The sequence below is a fragment of the Staurois parvus genome, unplaced genomic scaffold, assembly GCF_062004578.1.
Source record: "Staurois parvus isolate SC_StPar_1 unplaced genomic scaffold, SC_StPar_1.0 ptg000003l, whole genome shotgun sequence".
NCBI classification, from domain to species: Eukaryota; Metazoa; Chordata; class Amphibia; order Anura; family Ranidae; genus Staurois; species Staurois parvus.
In genome coordinates this window covers 4515055-4540000 of record NW_028317799.1, presented here as the reverse complement: position 1 = coordinate 4540000, position 24946 = coordinate 4515055, and the positions used below count along the sequence as shown (strand labels likewise).

At 46.1% G+C, this 24946-nt stretch overlaps 1 protein-coding gene across 1 annotated transcript in view; it reads left to right on the top strand.

Annotated features, from left to right (window-relative positions):
• The window catches only part of USP36 (ubiquitin specific peptidase 36), a 66426-nt gene extending 41708 nt beyond the window's left edge, over positions 1 to 24718 (top strand). Inside the window, exons 14-19 of the mRNA XM_089671983.1 lie at positions 3421 to 3551; positions 9242 to 9832; positions 12300 to 12457; positions 19210 to 19374; positions 22629 to 22744; positions 24460 to 24718. Of these exons, the coding sequence (XP_089528109.1) occupies positions 3421 to 3551; positions 9242 to 9832; positions 12300 to 12457; positions 19210 to 19374; positions 22629 to 22744; positions 24460 to 24588 (1290 nt within the window). The 3' untranslated portion in view covers positions 24589 to 24718. The remainder of the gene's footprint in view (positions 1 to 3420; positions 3552 to 9241; positions 9833 to 12299; positions 12458 to 19209; positions 19375 to 22628; positions 22745 to 24459) is intronic.
• Positions 24719 to 24946: the final 228 nt, after the last annotated feature.

Here is a 24946-nt window from a genome sequence, read left to right as displayed (position 1 = left end):
CATTTGATCAGCATTCAGTGTGTCACAATGGTGGCGTATGTCATCCTGAGGAGGAACAAGAAGTCTCTGTTGCCAGGAAAATAGAAGTTCATCAAATCATGTCCTGGTCGCAACATTCCAGGAATAGACAGGAATAGCAGCGACTGGACCCCTGGTCATGTAGACCTTATACCCGGAGATTCCTTTGATGCTTAAAGCTAGGAAGGCTACTTCATGCAAGGACTATCATTAGAAATGGAAGACATAACTCACTATGCTTAAGTCTCAGGTCTTCCACCCTAGGAGTTTCTCTGTAGGACAGATCTTTTTTTTTTTTTTCCCCTGCAGATGAGTCTGAACCAGCATTTGCATCTCAGCTCTGCCCAGGTCCCAGTTTCTGCCCTTTCTACCTTTTTTCAGAAACCGTTGGCCTCTCACTCTCTGACTAAGACCTTTCTACAGAGAATCTTCCATGTAGCTCCCTCTTTTTTTTCCTCAATGACTTAGTGGGATCTGATTCTCTTCACTCAGGCTCATTTGTTGAACCTGTTAAGAGACTTTCCTCTCGGTTTTCACCCACCAGGTGGTATTCTGTGTTGCAGTTATCTCTGCAGGGTGAGGCGCCGAATTGGTGGCTTTATCCTGAAAAGAACAGTTTTTGGTATTGCAGAAGGAGTAGATGGGTTGAAGCCCAGAGCTTTCACTTCAACCAGGATATCCTTTTTTCCTTCTGTCCAGCTACAGTTCACCAAAAGAAATTTCTCTACATTGTCTGGATGTACTTAGAGAGCATCCAATGTTTCTTTCAGAAAAAATTGATTCCTTTCTGTTCATCCTGGGTGGTCCCTGTAAGGGTGCACCGGCATCTCACTCTGCCATCTCTAGATGGCTTAGATAGTCCATCATCCAAACTTAGTCTCTAGATTCGGATCTACCCTTTCCTGTCAAGGCGCACTCTTCTAGATCCGTAAGTGCTTTTTTGGTTTTACGGCATCAAGTAACTGTCTCTCAGATTTGCAAGGCTTCCACTTTGTCTCCTGTTTTTACGATCTCTAAGATCTACTTGGTAGATGTTTCGGCTGCCAGCTTCACCCATATGGTCCTTCGGGCGGCTCTTTTAGCTGCAGGCAGTACCAAGTTGTTTTTTTTCTTGGGCATGTTGGCATTTGTTTGGTGTGTTGCCCACCCTTCAGTTAGACAGCTTTCAGACTTCCAGAAAGTTAAAGACTTCTTGTTTCAATCAATGGAAGAGAAAGCATATAGGATTTTTGTATTTGCTGTAAAATTCTTTACTTGGAGTTCATTGCCGGTCACAGGTCCCATCCCTCTGTGTTTTTATGATCATTCTCTCAGTACTGCTTTGCTACAAAACTGTGGCATGCTGGTAGTAGTAGAGGTTGTCCAATCCTTCTGTAGTTGGTAGTCCTAACCTAAAGGTTCAAGACTTCTTTTGTCGCTCCAAGAAATACAGCAACTAAAACATTTTCTATTTTAGTAGAATGAGAAATGGTTACAATTTGTGACAGTGGTTTTATTGCTTTCCCAGTAACATTCATTCCCTCCATCGTTTGTGAGGGTGTCACAGATAGAGGAAGTAAGTGAAAATCCCCCCAATGGGATAACAGACAGCATTTAAACCTGACAGAGCAATTCCCTGCTCTATAACAAAATGGTCTAGTTTGTGGTAGAGACAGCGCTGGGCTGACTGGATCAGCCAGTGGTTGTGGGTGGGTGGGTTGTGTGGGCAAAGAGAAAGAAATCCCTTTCAGTAGGTCATGCTCAATGGTGATGGTGGATCTTCTTAGGGGCTTGTGCTGCTGCCATTCTGATACGGCCTTTTGCTCGATTCAGCAAGAAAAACTTGGATTTGATAGAAGGAGCGCCCGGTGTCCAGAAAACTGCAACTTTGATACATGGTTCATAGAATTGTTTATTAAAAGTGTAAACATGTACATCAAGCCAACGCTTGAGGAAGGAATTTTTTCCCTGCAGGAGCAAATTGGATCGTGCTTTGCTGAGTTTTTTGCCTTCCTCTGGATCAACTGTGGGTATAGGATTATAACTTTTTTTTTTTTTTATATGGTTGAACTGAATGGACTTTTTTCTTTTTTCAGCCAGGCTAACTAACGCATTTCAAGGGAATGGACTCCCTCTTCTTCAGGGCTGTTGGTGCGTGCTATCGGATGGGAATGGTTCCCAAAATGATAAATTGCTTACTAGGGTTCTACTGGGATCTGGGGATGGATCCTTTGAAAGGCTCAGATTTTTAGGAAGTGATGCGCACATTTTTTTTATCGCAGAAAGTTTCACGGTCTTATGAACCATACATCAAAGTAGCAGTTTTCTGGACACTGGCTGCGCCTTCCATCCTACCCAAGCCTATAACAAAGTTGGAAAACTTTGGGGTACAATCCTTGTGCAACTGTTTTTGCTCTGTGTATTATGTTTCTGGCTTGTATTGAACCTTTGGTCAGTCCATACAAAACTGATATTTTAGTAGGTATTGGACTGTAGTCATGTGAGCTTTTAGCTTCTTGCATCACTCAGGCTTTCCAAAAGGAGTTCCCAGCTGGAGTTCCTTGCTCTCCCCTCCATCTCTTCCCTCTATAGCAGTGGTTCTCAACCTGTGGGTCGCGACCCCTTTGGGGGTCGAACGACCCTTTCACAGGGGTCCCCTAAGACCATCAGAAAACACATATTTCCGATGTGTAAAGAGCAGCTACTGTGTAGAAAGCAGCTGCTGTGTTGAAAGCAGCTACTCTGTTAAAAGCATCTACTGTGTAGAAAGCAGCAGTATTGGAGGTAAAACAACACTCATGAATTATAATTACTGGGTAAATAATTTTATGGTTGGGGGTCACCACAACATGAGGAACTGTATTAAAGGGTCGCGGCATTAGGAAGCTTGAGAACCACTGCTCTATAGCAACAAAGGGAGTCTTGATTTCATGCATGACACCACCTTGCTCAGGGCCATGACAAATGGATGGGTGGAGCTGGGAACCTAGATGTGGGGTACTTTGAGATGGAATTCCTGAGAGGTGCATGAAATGCACTGGGTATTTTTACTTACCCGTATCTACCTAAATCAAATATCAGATTTGCTTGACTGACCCTTTAAGTTTTTTGCTTTATTTTTGTTTCTTTTTTTTTATGTTTTCTAACAAGTATTTTTTTCACCCCATCACTGTTCCGTTGTCGTTTTTTGTGGCTTGGTTAAACCATTTCATTTGTCATACTGCCTTCCCATCTTTTCTGTGTCCTGTACATCTCTCTATATATGTATACCCTTTTCTCCTTATACATATATATCGATGTGTGTGCAACTGATCTAAACTATATCAAACCCCCTCCTTTTCTTCTTTCATTCATTTTGATTTGTCACAAACCTCCCTTTTTTTCTTTACACCACCAAGATTTTATTTATGTCAATAACTACAGGGCAGCATGCTGCAGAAGGGAAGCAGAAATGACGTTTACTGCCCTCCGCCCCACTCCATCACCACCGGCTCTGCTCATCCCATCTCCGTCTCCCCCGGTCCTACCACACCCCAGCTTCTCCATAAGCATCGGTAAGTCAAGCTGAGCCTTCACCCGCCCTACTTGGTGTCTTTCACTGTCCAGGCTTCTGTGTAATTGTTATTGTTCTTTGTGACCTTACAATTTTACTCAGTTCAGTTAATGTCAATGTAAACCCAATCACAAAATATCTTGCGTTAGATTTAAGATGTTAAAATAATTTCAAAAGGCTGTTTCAATATTTTGCAATCTGCAGCTTTCATTAAACATCTTTCATTAAAATAATACCTGGTATTTCTGCCATGAAGGTCCTCATTGAGGCACTGTTAGAGTGACAACACTCTGGGGTTGATTTACTAAAGGCCAATAGACTGTGCTTTAAAAAAAAAATGTAACTTTGCAAAGAATATACAATCATCTGCAAGGAAAAAAAATGCATTTTTGCTTGCACATGATCGGTTGATGGAAGTTTGCAGAGCTTCCCTCATTTACTAATTTCTGGCGCAACTAGACTTACAAAGTGCACGGTCTAATTTGCCTTTAATAAATCAACCCCTATATCTCCAATTTGTGCTCCCAAGCTGTCACCCCGTCGTATGGGTTTCTGATGGAAACTACATGTGACTACCAGGGGCGGACTGACCATTTGGAAACTCAGGCACTGCCCAAGGGCCCGGGGTCAGTAGGGGGCCCCATGAGATGCCCCTGGTACCTTTTTCATAGGCTTTTTTGAGTTTGGGCAAGGACACGGGCCCCATGATCCCCTATTGCCCGGGGGCCCCATGAGTTGTCAGTCCGCCCCTGGTCACAAAACACATTATGTAGGCATGGCCCACTGTTGTGACCATCAGGTAATCTGCCCTGGGCAATACCATGCAGCCATTGCTCACAGTGTGCAGTACAGGGCCTGTGACTCAGGGTAACAACCGTGCACTTGTCTGTTTCTCCCACCGATGTTTCTCTTGTTCAGCACAGGCCAGGCAGAGAAGAGGTGCTTATAATGGAAGGTAGATGCATAGGCAGATTGTAAGGAAGAGATGAGCACTTTTTTATAGCAGGAAGTTTCAATCTAAGAAGAGAAAATAAAGAGATCTGTTGCATCTTGCTGCCACTGTTGGGTTTTTTTTTATATGCGCATTGAGACCATCTTGCAATATCTGCAGCAGATTGGATTAGAGTGGGAATCTCAGCTAGAGATATCATTACTGGAGCCCCCAAAAGTTGTAAGGTGAATAATCCTACATTAGTCAAGGTTCTATACTGATTTCTGAATTAAAGTACCGGAAATAAAAGGTCAACAGAAAAAAAAAAAGGTTTTCATTTTCCCCATCTCGCAAACCATGTCTCAGATGTCCGCTTTCTTCCAAGAATGTTCAATCTCTTTGAAGAATCTTCAGCATCCAATACACTAGAGAGAATATTATTATGTCAGGTCACTCGCTGCATACTGAGGTTGCTGTGTCATTACTGTGTCCTGTAGGGATTAGTATCTGGTGGGTAGAACTGTATCTTGCAACTGTGGATCAGGCATATGAGGATACTCTTGGAGGTGTGTTGGATACTGAAGATTCCTCAAACAATGTAGCTTTTGAAAACCTCATAGATGTTGGGACAGGAATACCCAGACACTGCCTGATGGAAAAAGTGAGGCAGACCTGTAATTTTGCTGGAATGCACTGGTCTAGACCTTGCTGTAGGTTCTCCCCTTGTTATGGAAAGCAATGTGTGGAATGAAGAGTAGATGAAGGCTGCTTTACAGGTCCAGGGCAGTGGTCTTCCATCAGCGAAGCCTTTCCCTGGAGACCCCTGTGAGGCAATTCCCCTTGCAGAGGGGAAAGGCACAATGGGGTCTGAACCTTTTAAGCCTGAACAGCTTCAGCAGTGAGTACAGGGTGAAAGCTTTTTTTCTTTTTTTTTTCTTTAATCAGGGTGAAAGCTTTTTAAATATTCATGCTAAGGGTGCCATTATAATTCCTAAACCATTTGAGGTGTAAGGGTGCCAGCAGCCACCCTTCTAGCAGTTTAGAGCCAGAAGCATCAGGTTAAACTTGAATTTGGCACCTGTATGGTCCTGGCACTCACTGCACCTTTGGTGCTTCATTTTGGATTTGCTTGCAGTGGCTGTGCACCCTACCTTTTCCTCTTTCTGGATGTTCTTTCCAACCTGCAACAATTCCATGCTCTCTTCCATTGGCACAACACAGCAGTCTCTCCGCACTACTTGGGTTTAATACAGCCTCCAGTGCTTGGCACCAAGGTGTTCTCTATTGCATGAACAGCGTGGCTGACATATTTTGTGGGATCTCCAAGGTCTTCTCTTTATTCATATGTGTAAGATCCTTTCAGTTAAATGCTGGCCAGCTAAACTCCTATGGAAGAAGCGTCATGAGCAGTTACCCTTTGAATGGTGAATTCCTGTTTGGTATCTTCTTGGATAAATACAAGGAGATTACAAGGGGGTAAGAGTAATCTTCTCCCCCCACAGAAGGAAAGCTTGCCCGATTGTACTGGTAGGACTTCTGGTGTTAGTAAAGGTTCCCTTTATCTCTCAGTCTTCCAGTTCTAAACCTAAGGCAAGAACATACTTTCATAAGAAGACATAACCCTCCAAGCGAGTCGGTCGTTGCCTTCCTCCTTCTGATAGATTTTTTGGCTTTAGTAGACATTCTGGATGCTTACTTGTACATTCCCATCTTACTCCTCACCAGTGCTATCTATGTTTTCCAGTGGATGAATCAGTAGTACCAATTTGTCACCTTCCATGCCCCCTGGGTTTTCACAAAGGTAATTGCCCTGGTCTAAGCTTTGCTCTGTGCACAGGGAACTTATTTTGTGGATTAATTGGATGATCTCCAGTTAAAGGATTAGTCCCCCTTTTGCCTGTCAGCTAACATCTAGCAGACCATGCAGACTCTGCAGAGCTTCACTTGGAGCCTAGGTCTGAGGGAAGTTATTGCTGGACCCATCTTGCAGATTGGAGTATTTGGGCCTAAAACACTAGAAATATCCCTGTCCAGGATCTTCCTGCCTTGGATCAAACTTCTTTCCTTCCATTCTCATATTTCAGCCCTCATGCCCAAGAAAACAGTGCCTGCGTGGAGGGGTTTTGGCTCAACAGTTGCATTCTTCAAGGCTGTGCTGTACGCAACTCGGTGATCTGGTAGTGTGGAGCAAAGTGTCTTTGGATCCCCATATGTCTGATCACCAAGGCCACATTCTCCTTAGCATGCAGGTCTCCAAAGAAGACCTTTCTCCCAAGGACGTGAAAGGTCCTCATGACAGATTCCAGCCTGGATGCCCTCTCAGTGCAAGGATCTTTGTCGCCAGGGGAAGCCTGCCTTCCCATCAACATTCTAGAGCTCAAAGTGATTCAGTTGTCCCTTCAATGTTTGACCTTTCAATTGCAATACACCGAAGGAGAATCTAGTTGAACAATGCCACAGTCGTGGCCTACATAAATCATCAAGGAGACACCAGAAACCGCACAAAAAGAAAGACTTTTCTCTTTTGGGTAGAATGTCATGTTCTGGCTCTCTCCTGTGTCCACATTCCAGGCATGGAAATTGTCAAGTAGACTTTCTCAATCATCAGCATAATGACCCGAGAGCTGTCTTTGCAGAGGTCTGTCAGGCACATTGCCATGGGGAGGATGAGGTGTGACAGACATGAAGGAACAAGAGAACTTAGTGGGGGTCTAGGTACTCAGCACTCTTGGAAGCAATGAGCAAACATCACCCACACAGACAGTGGGATAAGCATTCAGTGTTTGTTTTTCTTTTTTATAGGCAATGCTTTTTTTTTTGTTATAGCCACAAATGACTAGATCAAGTGGGAAAGCTAGATGAGTGGATGAATGGGAATAGTAGGTTTGCTCTTCTATGTTTTTCCAGATTTGAAAACCCTGATATATGATGTATTACTCTACCGAATATAACCTACACACCAAACTTTAAAATTGAACTATAATTGCATCCTTTTATGTGTCAAGTTTGAATAATAAAGAATAATTACATAACTCAAAACCATGATGAAGTTCTTCGTTTCTGATTCTATAATAATATGCAATTATTCCTGGGAAAAGTCAGTTTAAAGTGGTTGTAAAGGCTAAAGGTTTTTTACCGTCATGTATTCTAAAATCTTCTGTGTGCAGCAGCCCCCCTAGACCCCCCTAATACTTACCTGAGCCCCACTGGTATCCAGCAATGTGCACGAGAGACTCTGCTCCCTGGGGACTCTTTCTCCTCATTGGCTGAGACACAGCAGCCGGAAGCATTGTCTCCCACTGCTTTCAATCGCAGTCAGTGAGCCAATGAGAAGAGAGGGGGCGAGGCCGAGCCATGGCTTTGTGTCTGAAAGGACATGCAGAGCAGTGGCTCGGGAGCGAGCCTTCTTGGTTGCCCCCATAGCAAGCTGCTGTCTGTGGGGGCACTCCGCAGGAGGGAGGAGCCAGGAGCAACAGCGGGGAACCCAAGAAGAGGAGAATCAAGGCTGCTCTTTGCAAAACAACTGCACAGAGCAGGTAAGTATGACATGTTTGTTATTTAAAAAAAAAATCACCTTTAATATCACTTTAAATACTCAAGTAACTTTAAGAGATTGCCGATATCTGTGAATTCATACAAAAAGAACTTCATTTCTCTTAAGGTTCATTGAGTCTATTTATACAGACTTTTTTCCAGTATTCATTGCACATTTGCCATGCTTATCAATTTGATGTGTCATATGAACTCTACAGGCTCTATCATGAAACCTTCTGACATTGCAATACTGTGCAATCAATCACTCGGACGTTTAATCTCATTTTGTTTTGTAAATCTAATAAAAATGAATTGAAAATGGTTGTAGTTGAGGTTCTGGTTTAAAGTGCATGCCTAGCTAAGGCTTTTTTTCTTTAAAGTGGAACTAAACTCAGTGATACTCACCTTTGCTTCCACGGTCTGATGCCCGCGGTATCTTCTCCCGGCTTCTTCCAGGTGCTGGTCTGCTGCCATCTTGATTGGCAAAGGATGATGTCACTCCCGTGCATGAGCAGGAGTGCAGTCACCCTGGCACACAGACAGGCACTGTAATGTAAATTGAGCTTTGCATGTGCAGCTCAGTGTACATTCTACAGAATACTGCAAGCAGGTTGGTTTTATTTATTGCAGAAAATACATTGCATGAAAGGACCGCATATATTAGACTTTAGCTCTGGTTTAATTTGGTTTGGCGTGCTGGATAGTTAGTACTGTCAAGATGGCCATACACTATACAAATTTCATCCCGTTCCTGATGACCCAGACAAAATTCGATCAGTGGGTGGCTCTTTTGCCATCCTGCCACCTCATATCAAGTCAGTTGGGAGGAAAGTTGCTGGCCAAATGGCGGGTCCAACTGTCAAAATGCAATGGTCGCAGCAGGAGCTTCGACCATCCATGCTGTATTGATGTGATGGAGAAATCAGTTAAAATCAGTAAAAATATTTTCTTTTTGTAGACTTTGGGAAGGCTAGAATACCTGTCAGATTTTTATTTCTGACTGTGTCCCTGTTGCAGATTTTTCTTACAGTCCTTTCTGGTAAAGCTGTTGTCAGCAGGTCCGGAATTGGGGTTAAATCTCTCTATTGGAGTCCCATTTAGCAGTAAAACTGAGACAGGCGTTCTAGTGCTTCTCTTCTCTATTTTTTCATAGACAAATGTTTTTTACTCTGGATATAAACTTTAGATCATAAAGATCTAGATATTCTCTGATTTTTCTTTTGCAGAGACTCTCCGCAAGCCTCAGACAGCTTCCCCGGGACTTGTAGTAACACTTTTAAACACAAACCATTCAAACTCCATGAGAAACACAAAAGACCAGGTGTAGAATCTCCCCAACATTTCACTCCATCAGGCCACCCATCCAGGCTTTGCAGTACCTCCAAATGGACTCTCTTGCCCCAGGAACCAGCTGGAGACCTCTGCACTACCACAGCACAGGACAGCATCTCGGCACAAAAGAGTCAACTGCATATCATCAGCTGCAATGGGAACAGCAGGGTCAGAGAAGAAAGCAGCATAAGGAAAAAACACAAGAAGAAAAAGAGGAAAGCGTCTGAATCATCAGAAATTATGGAAAGGACAGAAAAAGTTATATCCCACTTGGACCCTGAAAGACAAAAACTTAAACTAGAGAAAACTAAAATCAAACCAAAGAAAGCCAAAAGTTTGCAGGGCCACACCTCTCCAAAACCTGTACCAGAGCCAACGAACAATGTTGAGAGTTCTCAGGAGACCATGAGGAAAAAGAAAAAGAGGAGAAAAGAGGAGAGACCAGTAGATTATTCAGACAGGGAGAGTGCAGCATCAGTGAAAAGGTAAGTGATTTCTTACTGCTGGGCCATGACGTTGGCAAACTTTGGAGTGAAATCGCAGCATATACATATTCTCATAGTGGGAAAGGGTAAAATTGGGGCTGTTTTAGGAAATGGGTGCACCCACCCAACCCCACCCCACCCAACCCTACCCCACCCCTTTCCCGCCCCTCCCCTTCCACGCCCCTCCCCTTCCACGCCCCTCCCCTTACCCTCCCCCGCCCCTTTCCTTCCCCGCCCCTCCCCTTCCCCTCCCCTTCCCCACCCCTCCCCGCCCTTCCCCTCCCCGCCCTTCCCCTCCCCGCCCCTCCCCACCCTTCCCCGCCCCTCCCCGCCCTTCCCCACCCTTCCCCGCCCCTCCCTGCCCTTCCCCGCCCCTCCCCGCCCTTACCCACCCCGCCCTTCCCCACCCGCCCCGCCCTTCCCCACCCCGCCCCTCCCCGCCCTTTCCCACCCCTCCCCACCCCTCCCCACCTCTCCCCACCCCTCCCCTCCCCACCCCTCCCCTCCCCTCCCCTCCCCACCCTTACCCACCCCTCCCTTCCCCACCCCTCCCCACCCTTACCCACCCCTCCCTTCCCCACCCCTCCCTTCCCCACCCTTCCCCACCCCACCCTTCTCTTCCCCACCCTTCCCTTCTCTTCCCCACCCTTCCCCACCCTTCCCCACCTTTCCCTTCTCTTCCCCACCCTTCCCCACCTTTCCCTTCTCTTCTCTTCCCCACCTTTCCCTTCTCTTCCCCACCTTTCCCTTCTCTTCCCCACCTTTCCCTTCTCTTCCCCACCCTTACCTTCTCTTCCCCACCCCAGTTGGCAAACTTTGGAGTGAAATCGCAGCATATACATATTCTCATAGTGGGAAAGGGTAAAATTGGGGCTGTTTTAGGAAATGGGTGCACCCACCCACCCAACCCCACCTCACCCAACCCCACCCCACCCAACCCCATCCAACCCTACCCCACCCCTTTCCCGCCCCTCCCCTTCCACGCCCCTCCCCTTCCCCTCCCCTTCCCCCCGCCCCTTCCCCACCCTGCCCCTTCCCTCCCCCGCCCTTCCCCTCCCCGCCCTTCCCCTCCCCGCCCTTCCCCACCCTTCCCCTCCCCTCCCTTCCCCACCCCGCCCTTCCCCTCCCTTCCCCACCCCGCCCTTCCCCTCCCCTCCCCGCCCTTCCCCACCCCGCCCTTCCCCACCACGCCCCTCCCCGCCCTTCCCCACCCCTCCCCACCCCGCCCCTCCCCGCCCCTCCCCACCCCGCCCCTCCCCGCCCCTCCCCGCCCCTCCTCTCCCCACCCCTCCCCACCCTTCCCCTCCCCACCCTTCCCCACCCACCCTTCCCCTCCCCACCCTTCCCCTCCCCACCCTTCCCTTCCCCACCCCTCCCTTCCCCACCCCTCCCTTCCCCACCCCTCCCTTCCCCACCCCACCCCTCCCTTCCCCACCCCACCCCTCCCTTCCCCACCCCACCCCTCCCTTCCCCACCCCACCCTTCTCTTCCCCACCCTTCTCTTCCCCACCCTTCTCTTCCCCACCCTTCTCTTCCCCACCCTTCCCTTCTCTTCCCCACCTTTCCCTTCTCTTCCCCACCTTTCCCTTCTCTTCTCTTACACACCTTTCCCTTCTCTTCCCCACCTTTCCCTTCTCTTCCCCACCTTTCCCTTCTCTTCCCCACCCTTTCCCTTCTCTTCCCCACCCTTTCCCTTCTCTTCCCCACCTTTCCCTTCTCTTCCCCACCCTATCCCTTCTCTTCCCCACCCTTACCTTCTCTTCCCCACCCCACTCTTCTCTTCCCCACCCCACTCTTCCCTTCCCCACCCCACTCTTCCCTTCCCCATCCTACCCTTCCCCACCCCATCCTACCCTTCCCCACCTCATCCTACCCTACCCATCCTCACCCTACCCCATCCTACCCTACATTTCCTCATCTTACCCCACCCCATTTTACTCTACCCTTCCCCACCCTACCTCAAAACAACCACCAAGACCGTCAGCTGTCTCTGATTTTTAGAGCCAGGCATAATTTGTACAGCATAGCATGAGTCTTTAATCTGTTAAACTCAACTGTGAAGTTGGACCTTGAAAGGAAGGATCCTACTCAGCTGATTACAGCTATCGGCATTGTGGGGCCGCTACTTCAAAACTCAGATTACATCACTACATAGGTGGAGTTTGAGCGGAAAAAGACCTGCTGCACTGAATAAAGTGACTTATGTGGGGATAGCTAGTAATGCCCTCAAAATCTGGGACTCTTTAGGGTCTGGTGGTGGGGTCCTGAATATGGTGGACCCAGGGCAACTGCCCTTTTATAATATGGTTTGCTGGCTTGATCTACAGCTTGTCTTTTTCTTTTGTTATATACAGGTTCTCTTTACACTCTGCCATCCAGAATGATGGCAGCATTAATATGAATGTGCAATACTGTCTATACTCTCTACATGTTATAATTGTGCAATGTTTCCCCCCCCCCCCCTTAGTACAAACATAGTGTCACTCCAGGATGCACAAGGGGATCATGAAATCATGAAAATAAAGAAGAAGAAAAAGCATAAATTGCACAAGCATGATAGTCAAGAGAGTGAAGAGAGCGAATCTGCCAAAGGACAAAAGCATAAAGCTCAGGAAATAAATTGTGGTAAGAAATAACCAGAACACTTTGGCCAGTGGTTTAAAAAATGCCCCAACATCTGAGAGAATAATCAGTGTCCCAGGCTCAGAGGGAGGAAATAGTGTGTTGTCATTGGTGTCGATGGATTAAATAATGCCCCATCATTGGTGTCATTGGGAGTAATAGTGCCCCACTGTTGGTGTCAGTGGGAGGAATGGGGCCCCAAGGGCCAGATAAGAGCAAGCAAAGAGCTGCAACTTTCCTGCGGACTGCAGTTTGAATACCACTGATATAAATGAAAGTAAAATAATTCAGAGAGCTCACTGGCTCTGGTTAGGCATTTCACAATTAAAAAGTGGCTATCCTATTAAGCTCTTGCTGCCCACGTAACTCATATGCAGCGGCAAAGAGGGTGGGCTTTAAAGTGATTCTAAATGTACAAGGCTCCCAACACAAAGACTGAGCTGTCCTAGACCGCTCCTGGTCTCTAGTAATGATTGGGAGCTCACAGGACCATGTGACAGCCAAGCAATGTGGTCACGTGATCTGGCAGACCTTCCCGCTTCCCCAGGCAATAATAGTCCAGTTAAAGGGATCGGTGGGAAGGAGATAAATTTATATTGAGAACATTTTTTGTCCACTTGTTATCTTGTATTAAGGGAAAAAAAATTAAATTTCTGTATCAAATTAAATCCTTATATATTCTTAACCACTTCCCGACCGGCCGTTGCATATAAACGGCCGGACGGTGGCAGTACAGGGTCGGGTGGCCGTTTATGAATGGCCTCCCCGCACCCTGCTTGTGCGCGCTCCCTGGGAGCGCGCAGCACCACGATCCGATGCCCGCTGTGTCCTCTGGACACAGTGAAACACCGATCGTCGGACGGGACCTCTGTACAAGGTCCCGATCATGTGATCACTGATTGGCTAATCAGTGATCACATGCAAAGTAGTAAGCAAGATGTCACTTGTGACATCATTGCTTACTACGTGTGAAATCTGTGAATGATCACAGAGGTCACATGGTACAAGGCTATTCACAACAGCCTTGTACCATGTGACAAGCTGTGACCAATCACAGCTCACTCAGTACTTCTCAATGAGTGCAGGAATGCACACAGAGAGAAAGAGAAATGATTGCTTTTACATCCTATATGGGTGTAAAAGCAAACATTGTAAAAAAAAAAAAAAATCTTCATCACCCTCCACAAGTAGTACAGTGTCACCATGGTGACACTGTACTGCTAGGGTGACAGTATGTAAAAATAAATAAATAAAAAATAATATAAAAATGTAAAAAAAAATGTTTAAAAAGTTTTATTTTTGGTTATAAACTAATTTGTTTTTTTTTTTTTTTACTAAAAAGATAACGGAATACATTTTGGCAAAGATTTAAGATGAAATATTATTTATTTGCAAAATTTTATTAAAAAAACAAAAATTTTTGGACTTTTTCATTTACATAGCAAAAAAAAAAAAAAAAAAAAAAATCCCAGCAGTGAATAAATACCACCAAAATAAAGCTTTATCTGTCTCAAAAAAATGGTAAAAAATTAATTTGGGTACAGTGTTGCATGACCGCACAATTGTCATTCAAAGTGTGATAGCGCTGAAAGCTGAAAATTGCCCTGGTCAGGAAGGGGGTAAAAGTGTCCGGTCTGGAAGTGGTTAAAGAATATTGAGATGGGCAGATTAATCCGTCAGATTAACAGATGGATACTGTTAAATTTGGCCCGGTGCATCCCATCTGCAATAATATCCAGACTTGAAACGGTTGAACATCTATTTATTTAGAGGTTGTAGAAGCAAAGACATAGCATGCTACCTAAAATAATTCTCAGAGTAGAATCACACTATTCAATGAACATACAAAGTATATGTAAGAATAAAAAATAAGGGACCATGAACCATCTGCTTCCTGACCCCTGGTTCACATCTATCCATGCAGCTGCACCACCCGCACAGAGAAATGCGGACCCGCAGGCGGGTGCAATTCGTTCTAATGGCACACCGCCCACACTGGGAAACGCAACCGTACTGGGAACCGAGGTTCCCGTGCGGGCTGCGTTTTCCAAAGAAAAGCAGGGACTTCTTTCCTGCGTGTCACGGGAGTCCACTCAAATAAATGGGATCTCATGCCCGTGCAAAACGCAGCCCGCACGGCCGCATAGGTGTGAACCGGAGGTCAGACACTTGTGCTGACTCGGCTCTGCCAGCATAGGGCACTGGAGCAGGGAGGAAGAAGCATTTACACTAAGAGAAAAAAAGTATTTTAAAGTGGAAGAAACACACACACTACCTCTTTCCTCCTACCTATCCTGACCTATTAAAAAAAAAAAAATGGTGTGTTTACTTACCTATTTTTAATCCGTTCGGGTCATGTGATCCTGCAGCTCCAGTCCCCATGTGTCAGTGTGCGGCTGCTGCAAGGGAAAGGAGGATGTGCCGACAATGGCATGGCCATGGGAGCCTATGGGTGATGTCATGGCTGCCAGAATTCCCAGGCATTGCCGAGAGCTCCCTCCTGCAGGCGGAGCTCCTGGATCACGTCACAGAATAGGCAAGTGCTCACACTTTTATTTTCTATTCAGGTTTATTTATTTCAGGTACTTATATAGCGCCGTCAATTTACGCATTCACATCAGTCCCTAACCCTCAAGGGGCGTACAATCTAAGGTCCCTAACTCACATTCATACATACTAGGGACAATTTAGACAGGTTCCAATTGACCTACCAGCATGTCTTTGGAGAGTGGGAGGAAACCCACGCAGTCACAGGGAGAACATGCAAACTCCAGGCAGGTGGCAGCACTAGGGTCATTCGTTTGAATCTCAGCCACGGCACCACCTGCCTGGAGTTTGCATGTTCTCCCTGTGCTTGCGTGGGTTTCCTCCGGGAACTCCGGTTTCCTCCCACAATCCAAAGACATGCTGGTAGGTTAGGGACTGATGTGAATGTTCGTTCTCTCTCTCTCTCTCTCTCTCTCTCTCTCTCTCTCTCTCTCTCTCTCTCTCTATAAAGCGCTGTGTAAATTGACAGCGCTATAAAAGTACCTGTGATAAATTAATAATTTAGATATGGGTTTTCTCATTCATTATCCAACAGTTTTACCACCCCCTCTGTGACTGTCATTCCCCCCCATCCCCCGTCAACAGCTTTCGCTTATCTCACTACTTCTCCTAGTTTTAGTACCATTGTTGTGTACATTTGTTTGTTGTTTTTTTTCCCTCAGAGATTCTCTTTGTAACATTCTGCTAAATCTTTGTGAAGCAGCACTGCTTGGACCTTAATGAAGGGGATATACCCCGAAAGCTTGTCCTGAAAATTAAAAACAAAAAAAAAAAAGTATCATGGACAGTACTCATTTGTTTGGGTTGTCCCCAGAACTGTAATAAAGGGGGAAGTTTTCCCTTGGGGACCCTAGTTCTGGTGACACAACAGGATTCCCTCACTTAGGATGGATTTCCTCTTGCTTCCTGTTTTGGCTATAGGACAGGAAGTCAGGGGAAATCTCCCCAATAGGAGTCAGATGGCACAAAAAAAAACCCTCCCTCACTCCATCCAAAATGAAGGGGGAAAAAAGAGCTTTGCCTTTGGTAACATTTTCTAGGCAAACTTAGTCACAAATAAAAATGTGGGGTACAGAACTTTAAAGTGGTAGTAAACGACCCCCAAAAAATTGGGCCCCTGCAGGTTTATGCTATAATGTGCTAGTATGAACTGCATGCTAGCACATTATGACATACTTGCCTTTCAGACGGGGCTTCCATCTTCACGCAGTCTTCCTTCTGGGTTTGGGGGCTCTGGTTGTTTGAATGGCCAGGTCCATGATGACAGCACGGCGCTTTGCATTTCACGGCATAATGTGTGTCCTGAATGCAGAACATCACTGTACATGCACGGGTGACATTATCATGTGAATATTTCCTAAACCAGGGATCTCCAAACTGTCAAAACAAAGGACCAGTTTACTACCCTTCAAACTTTTATGGGGGCTGTACTGTGGCCAGTGGGTGTAGCAAATGTCCTAGCATTGATGGGAGTAAACAATGCCAAAATGGCCAATTACATCACTGGTGTCAGTGGGAGGAATAGGGCCCCATCATTGGTATCAGTGGGAGGAATAGGGCCCCATCATTGGTATCAGCGGGAGGAATAGTGTCCCATCATTGGTATCAGTGGGAGGAATAGTGTCCCATCATTGGTATCAGTGGGAGGAATAGTGCCCCATCATTGGTATCAGTGGGAGGAATAATGCCCCATCATTGGTATCAGTGGGAGGGATAGTGCCCCATCATTGGTGTCAGTGGGAGGAATAATGTCCCATCATTGGTATCAGTGGGAGGAATAGTGCCCCATCATTGGTATCAGCGGGAGGAATAGTGCCCCATCATTGGTATCAGTGGGAGGAATAGTGTCCCATCATTGGTATCAGCGGGAGGAATAGTGCCCCATCATTGGTGTCAGCGGGAGGAATAGTGCCCCATCATTGGTGTCAGCGGGAGGAATAGTGCCCCATCATTGGTGTCAGTGGGAGGAATAGTGCCCCATCATTGGTGTTAGTGGAAGGAATAGTGCCCCATCATTGGTATCAGTGGGAGGAATAGTGCCCCATCATTGGTGTCAGTGGGAGGAATAGTGAGTCATCATTGGTATCAGTGGGGGGAATAGTGCCCCATCATTGTTATCAGTGGGAGGAATAGTGCCCCATCATTGGTGTCAGTGGGAGGAATAGTGTCCCATCATTGGTATCAGTGGGAGGAATAGTGCCCCATCATTGTTGTCAGTGGGAGGAATAGTGCCCCATCATTGGTATCAGTGGGAGGAATAGTGCCCCATCATTGGTGTCAGTGGGAGGAATAGTGCCCCATCATTGTTGTCAGTGGGAGGAATAGTGCCCCATCATTGGTATCAGTGGGAGGAATAGTGCCCCATCATTGGTGTCAGTGGGAGGAATAGTGCCCCATCATTGGTGTCAGTGGGAGGAATAGTGCCCCATCATTGGTGTCAGTGGGAGGAATAGTGCCCCATCATTGGTGTCAGTGGGAGGAATAGTGCCCCATCATTGGTGTCAGTGGGAGGAATAGTGCCCCATCATTGTTGTCAGTGGGAGGAATAGTGCCCCATCATTGGTATCAGTGGGAGGAATAGTGTCCCATCATTGTTGTCAGTGGGAGGAATAGTGCCCCATCATTGTTGTCAGTGGGAGGAATAGTGCCCCATCATTGGTATCAGTGGGAGGAATAGTGCCCCATCATTGGTGTCAGTGGGAGGAATAGTGCCCCATCATTGGTGTCAGTGGGAGGAATAGTGCCCCATCATTGGTGTCAGTGGGAGGAATAGTGCCCCATCATTGGTGTCAGTGGGAGGAATAGTGCCCCATCATTGTTGTCAGTGGGAGGAATAGTGCCCCATCATTGGTATCAGTGGGAGGAATAGTGCCCCATCATTGGTGTCAGTGGGAGGAATAGTGTCCCATCATTGGTATCAGTGGGAGGAATAGTGCCCCATCATTGGTGTCAGTGGGAGGAATAGTGCCCCATCATTGGTGTCAGTGGGAGGAATAGTGCCCCATCATTGGTATCAGTGGGAGGAATAGTGTCCCATCATTGTTGTCAGTGGGAGGAATAGTGCCCCATCATTGGTGTCAGTGGGAGGAATAGTGCCCCATCATTGGTGTCAGTGGGAGGAATAGTGCCCCATCATTGGTATCAGTGGGAGGAATAGTGCCCCATCATTGGTGTCAGTGGGAGGAATAGTGCCCCATCATTGGTGTCAGTGGGAGGAATAGTGCCCCATCATTGGTGTCAGTGGGAGGAATAGTGCTCCATCATTGGTGTCAGTGGGAGGAATAGTGCTCCATCATTGGTATCAGTGGGAGGAATAGTGTCCCGTCATTGTTGTCAGTGGGAGGAATAGTGCCCCGTCATTGATGTCAGTGGGAGGAATAGTGCCCCATCATTGGTGTCAGTGGGAGGAATAGTGCCCCATCATTGGTATCAGTGGGAGGAATAGTGCCCCATCATTGGTATCAGTGGGAGGAATAGTGCCCCATCATTGGTATCAGTGGGAGGAATAGTGCCCCATCATTGGTGTCAGTGGGAGGAATAGTGCCCCATCATTGGTATCAGTGGGAGGAATAGTGTCCCATCATTGGTATCAGTGGGAGGAATAGTGCCCCATCATTGGTATCAGTGGGGGGAATAGTGCCCCATCATTGGTGTCAGTGGGGGGAATAGTGCTCCATCATTGGTATCAGTGGGAGGAATAGTACCCCATCATTGGTGTCAGTGGGAGGAATAGTGCCCCATCATTGGTATCAGTGGGAGGAATAGTGCCCCATCATTGGTGTCAGTGGGAGGAATAGTGCCCCATCATTGGTATCAGTGGGAGGAATAGTGTCCCATCATTGGTATCAGTGGGAGGAATAGTGCCCCATCATTGGTATCAGTGGGGGGAATAGTGCCCCATCATTGGTATCAGTGGGGGGAATAGTGCCCCATCATTGGTGTCAGTGGGGGGAATAGTGCTCCATCATTGGTATCAGTGGGAGGAATAGTGCTCCATCATTGGTATCAGTGGGGGGAATAGTACCCCATCATTGGTATTAGTGGGAGGAATAATTGAACAATTGTTATCACTCTCTGAAGTGCTTGTCATTTGTCACAGCCGGTCTGCTGATTGAGCACACACTAATCCTTCCCTCCCTAGAAAGAAAGACGTTTGGTTTCTGGTTTCTATGTTTTTAATTGCTGATTCAGTCTTTTATTCTGTGCAGACTCTGTATTTATATGGGACAGCCACATCAAAGATGGATACAAACGACTTCCCTCCATTCCCTGTGCAAACAAAAAAGCCCAGATGGCGTGGGATGGCACGGCGAAATCTGGTGTTGTCGAAGAGCTACTGAAGAACGCCGGCAATAAAGCCTATGGGACACAAGGTGAGATATTTGGGGCACCAGAAGCCATATAACCTAACTCCAACCATTTTTCTAGTTTTGGTGAGAGTGGGGAGGAGTTAAAGAAGAATTCCAGGTATGGATATTTTATACATAGTTACATTGGTCCAGCTTGGACCAATGTAACTATGTATATCCCATACCTGGCTGATGCCCCTGGAAGCTGTAAATCACTGAAGTAGACAATGCTACTCCAGTGATCCCCATTTGCTTCCCGGTCCTTTGTTGATCTGCTGCCCAGCTGCATTCTCAACACACGTCAGTCCCTTGGAACAGTCGTCATCCAGAGAATGCTTTGTATTTTCCTGAATGAATGCAAAGCATTATCTGGATGGGATCGAAAAGCAGGGCAGTGATGTCACACTCTCCACCTCATGCAGACAGACAGCAATTTGCTTTGCCTTTTCTGAATGAATGCATTCTGTGAATGGTGCCCTGGCGAATGGGCAACCATCTGTGTTCAGAATGTAACAGGGCAGCCACTCGGCATTGGACCTGGAAGCAAGTGGAGATTAATGGAGAAGCGGTGTCTGCTTCAGTGATTTCCAGCTTCCAGGGGCATTGGCCAGGTATGGTCTCTACATATTTACATTGGTCCAAGCTGGACCAAAGTAACTATGTATAAATTATCCATACCTGGAATTCCTCATTTAACCGCTTGCCGCCCTGCCACTGTGTATATACGTGTGCAGGGCGGCAGTGGAGCGCAAAACCACGTTTTAAAACGGGTTCCGCGCTCCCGACACTTTCGCCGGCAGGGGGCGCGCGCGCGTGCTCCCGCCGACCCGCGGGTGACACGATTTGATCCAGGAGGGATCAATCATTAGATTTCAGCCAGTGATTTCTGGCTGAAATCACATGATCGGTCCCTGTCCTATCCTGTCCTGTGTTGACAAATACACAGGGCAGGATATGATGTCATTCTTCTCTGCCTGGACACATTCCGTTCCAGACAGAGAAGAAGACATCCATAAAGTGAGTACACAAGCACTACACTACAGTTAGAACACTCTAGGACACATTTAACCCTCTGATCGCCCCCCCCCCCCCCCAGTTAACCCTTCACTGCCCTGTCACCAGTGTCACTGATCAGTGAAGCGATTTTTACTGATCAGTGTCGCTGGCGACTTCCCATAGAGTTAGCGCCCCTCCCGGATAGCGCCAGATTGCCCGCCAGTACACCAGTAATCCCGTTTAACCCCTTGATCGCCCCCCCCCCCCCCTCCAGTTAACCCCTTCACTGCCCTGTCACCAGTGTCACTGATCAGTGAACCAATTTTTACTGATCACTGTATCAGTGTCGCTGGCGACTTCCGATAGAGCTAGCGCCCCTCCCAGATAGCGCCAGTTTGCCCGCCAGTACACCAGTAATCCCGTTTAACCCCTTGATCGCCCCCCCCCCGTTAACCCCTTCACTGCCCTGTCACCAGTGTCACTGATCAGTGAACCAATTTTTACTGATCACTGTATCAGTGTCGCTGGTGACTTCCGATAGTGTTAGCGCCCCTCCCAGATAGGGCCAGTTTGCCCGCCAGTACACCAGTAATCCCGTTTAACCCCTTGATCGCCCCCCCCCAGTTAACCCCTTCACTGCCCTGTCACCAGTGTCACTGATCAGTGAACCAATTTTTACTGATCACTGTATCAGTGTCGCTGGTGACTTCCGATAGTGTTAGCGCCCCTCCCAGATAGGGCCAGTTTGCCCGCTAATACACCAGAAATCCCATTTAACCCCTTGATCGCCCCCCCCCCCCCCAGTTAACCCCTTCACTGCCCTGTCACCAGTGTCATTGATTACAGTGAACAGATTTTTACTGATCACTGTATTAGTGTCACTGGTGACTTCCGATAGTGTTAGCGCCCCTCCTAGATAGCGCCAGTTTGCCCGCTAATGCACGGGATTTTTTTTTACCAAAAACATGTAGCAGAATACATTTTGGCTTAAATTTATGACTAACTTTGAGTTTACGATATATTTTTTATAGCTGAAAGTAGAAAATATTGTTTTTTTTTCAAACATTTAGTGTTTTTTTTGTTTATAGCGCAAAAAATAAAAAGCGCACAGGTGATCAAATACCACCAAAAGAAAGCTCTATTTGTGTGAACAAAAGGACGTAAATTTTGTTTGGGTACAGCATTGCATGACCGCGCAATTATCATTTGAATTACTGCAGCGCTGTATAGCAAAAAAAGGCATACATTACAGTATCTATACCATAGCGTCTACACGCTATGGTATAGATACTGTAATGTATGCCTTTTTTAACTTTCACACAAAGCAATCAATATACACTTATTGGGATTTTTTTTACCAAAAACATGTAGCAGAATAGATTTTGGCTTAAATTTATGACTAACTTTGAGTTTACGATATATTTTTTATAGCTGAAAGTAGAAAATATTGTTTTTTTTCAAAATTTTCGTGGTTTTTTTGTTTATAGTGCAAAAAATAAAAAGCGCACAGGTGATAAAATACCACCAAAAGAAAGCTCTATTTGTGTGAAAAAAAGGACGTAAATTTCGTTTGGGTACAGCATTGCATGACCGCGCAATTATCATTTGAATTAGTGCAGCGCCAAACAGCAAAAAAAGGCCTGGTCAGTAAGGGGGGTAAATCCTCTGGGGCTCAAGTGGTTAAAACTTTAGCCATTAATTCCTTTGGGGAAATTTTTCTTTGCTTCCTGTCTCTGTAACACCTGTACAGTAGGAAAAAAGTGGGGAGGAGATGTTATTTGACCAGCTTTTCTCCAGTCATGGAGCTCCCTCTGCCATGTTCAGCAGTGCAGTAGCACAGGCTCCCCATCATGATCTGTATCTTTTGAATGGGCCATGAAAATAGTGCTTCAAAATGCTTATCCAAGCGTAGAAGAACAAAGAGTGGATAGTAATATCTCTTTCCTTAAAAATGGCCCCCTCCCCTTTTTTTTTTTTTTTTTTTTTTTTTTTTTTTTAAGTTTCTTGATTTAAATTTTTTTTTTTTTTTGGGGAATATAGTTTCTGCACAGTGTAATTTGTCTAGGGGGGTAGATCCATAATAGACTTCTTACATATTCATGCTGTACTATCTGCTTAGAACACATGACAATATCTTGTGCCTGGCTACTCCTTACTCAAGAGTTTAAACTCATCAAAAGTGGGAGCATCACTGAGCAAAAAACTGTAAAGCTGAGTTTACACAAATCATCGAAACCAGTAGACTACATTTAATTGTTCTTTATTGTTTCTTTGCCCCTCAGTGTTCAGTTGGGATGGAGAAAAGTCCACTGTGAGCCAAGATGCTGAGCGTGATGCAGAGGATGCCAAACACAACTCGATTATAGATGAATGGGACGAAGAATTTGATAGTGGAAAGGTAAATTTGGGTTATGAGTGCAACATAAGTTGAGTTTGTACATTTTTGCATTTTTATAGAATTTTGGTAAATGGTTAAAAAGGACCTGCAGAGGGCAAGGGTCTAGTCACCAGTATTATCCGTGACAAATGGACAGGTGGACCCGATCGGTCTGCCTGTGTGAAAGGGGCCTTAGAGAGACACTGTCACTTTGGCCGCTTAGGGAAAAGTGACAGTTCTGCTGATGGTCAACCCCCTACTCTTCCTAGAAAGAAAAAAATATGCCTATATGTGCATTTTGGTTGCCTCTTGAATGGCCAAGTGCACTGTCCCTAAATTTGTCACATGGAGGTGCAGGGGCATCATCCTCTGGGGCAGCCATTTTCAACCAAGGTGCCCAGACACCCTGGGGGGCCTTGAGTTTTCTTCAGGGGTACCTTGGAAAATATCTAAAAATTGCCCAAAAGTTGTGTACAAGCCAGCGGTTGGAACAAGCCTGCCTTTTAATTACACAAAGCCACAGGTTTTCATTGTGCACCATTACTACTTTCTGGCCGCTGGTGTCCTGATAACCAATGACCTCATCAGTTGATAAGGAGGATGTCAGCTGCCTGTACAGCATCTCCGTCAGTGCTGGGGAGAAGAGAAAGGCTGGAATACTAGTCAGTACCAGTGTGCAAATGTGCATTTACTTTGGAAGAATAAATCACCTCTAACATTGGGTGTCCCACATGTGTGGATGTTACTGTGTTGTATAAAACTATTAGAATAGTTTTCACATTTTAGAATGGGGTGCCCTTTTAAAATTATGGACAGTCTTGAGGCACCCTTTAAAATTTTGAAGGGTGCCTTGACGGAAAAAGGTTGATAAATACTACTCTGGGGTAAGCTCTAACGCCAAAGCTTACCTCTGCACTGTGAAGGCAGCGAGGTAACGTACATAGGCAACTATAATTTTTTTCTTTTTGGAGGACGGTGGCTGCTACAGAAAACTTTGTGACAATGCCTCTTTAAACATGATATTCAAAACGCTAACACTGGCGTATAAAGCCGTTCATAACACTTCCCCTAATTACATCACCGACCTTGTCTCTAAATACCACCCAAACCGTACCGCTCCTAGCAAGACCTCCTACTCTCTAGCTCCCTTGTCTCCTCCTCCCATGCCCGTCTCCAGGATTTCTCAAGGGCTTCACCCATCCTCTGGAACTCCCTTCCCCAATCTATCAGGCTATCGCCTACTCTGCTCACTTTTAGGCGTACTCTGAAAACCCATCTCTTCAGGGAAGCCTACCCCAACCCCAGCTAATACTGGAATCCTCTACTCTTCCTACCACTCCATCCCCCACAGCTAATTACTTCTTGTACCACTAGCCCCTCCCTCCTAGATTGTAAGCTCCAAGGAGCAGGGCCCTCTAATCCCTCTTGTATTGAACTGTATTGTTACTGTACTGTCACTCTCCATAATGTAAAGCGCTGAGCAAACCACTCCATCCCCCACAGCTAATTACCTCTTGTACCACTAGCCACTCCCTCCTAGATTGTAAGCTCCCAGGATCAGGCCCTCTAATCCCTCTTGTATTGAACTGTATTGTTACTGTACTGTCTCCCTCCATAATGTAAAGCGCTGAGCAAACCGTCGGCGCTATATAAGTCCTGTATAATAATTATAATAATATTCAAGTGTGTGTGTGAATATATATATATATATTTTTTTGTCTTGCTCTGATTTGTAGGTGAAGAAAATGAAGTTCAAACGTGACAGATTCAGAATTACAAACAGTTTCCAGACCTTCCAGAATCGGCGCAACTTCTGGTCGGTTACCCAACAACGAAACTTCTCCAGGTTTCCATACAGGTTCTGAAAGCAACTTGGAAGGCCGTGTATGATGGACACAATTTTTTGTATTTTTCGGCCAGTCAGAGTTGCAATAAAACCTACAGTTGTCGGGAGCTCTGTGATGTGGTCCTAGCTCTGTCTGCAATTTTAACTAATTGTGGTTTGATTCAGTTTATTTCCTCGATCATTGAGGTCCTCAGGTGAATCTCTAGCTGTCAGGGTAAGTGGACATATCCGGACAGTGCAAACTACAGTGATGGTGTACAGATGGACTGGTTGCTGAGAGTCACTCCAGAATTTCCCCTTTGGGAGCAAAAAAACCGAATTCTGATGGCTTGGTTCTATTGGGTTTCTTTGTTTAAAGCAGAAGAAAAGGCTAAATG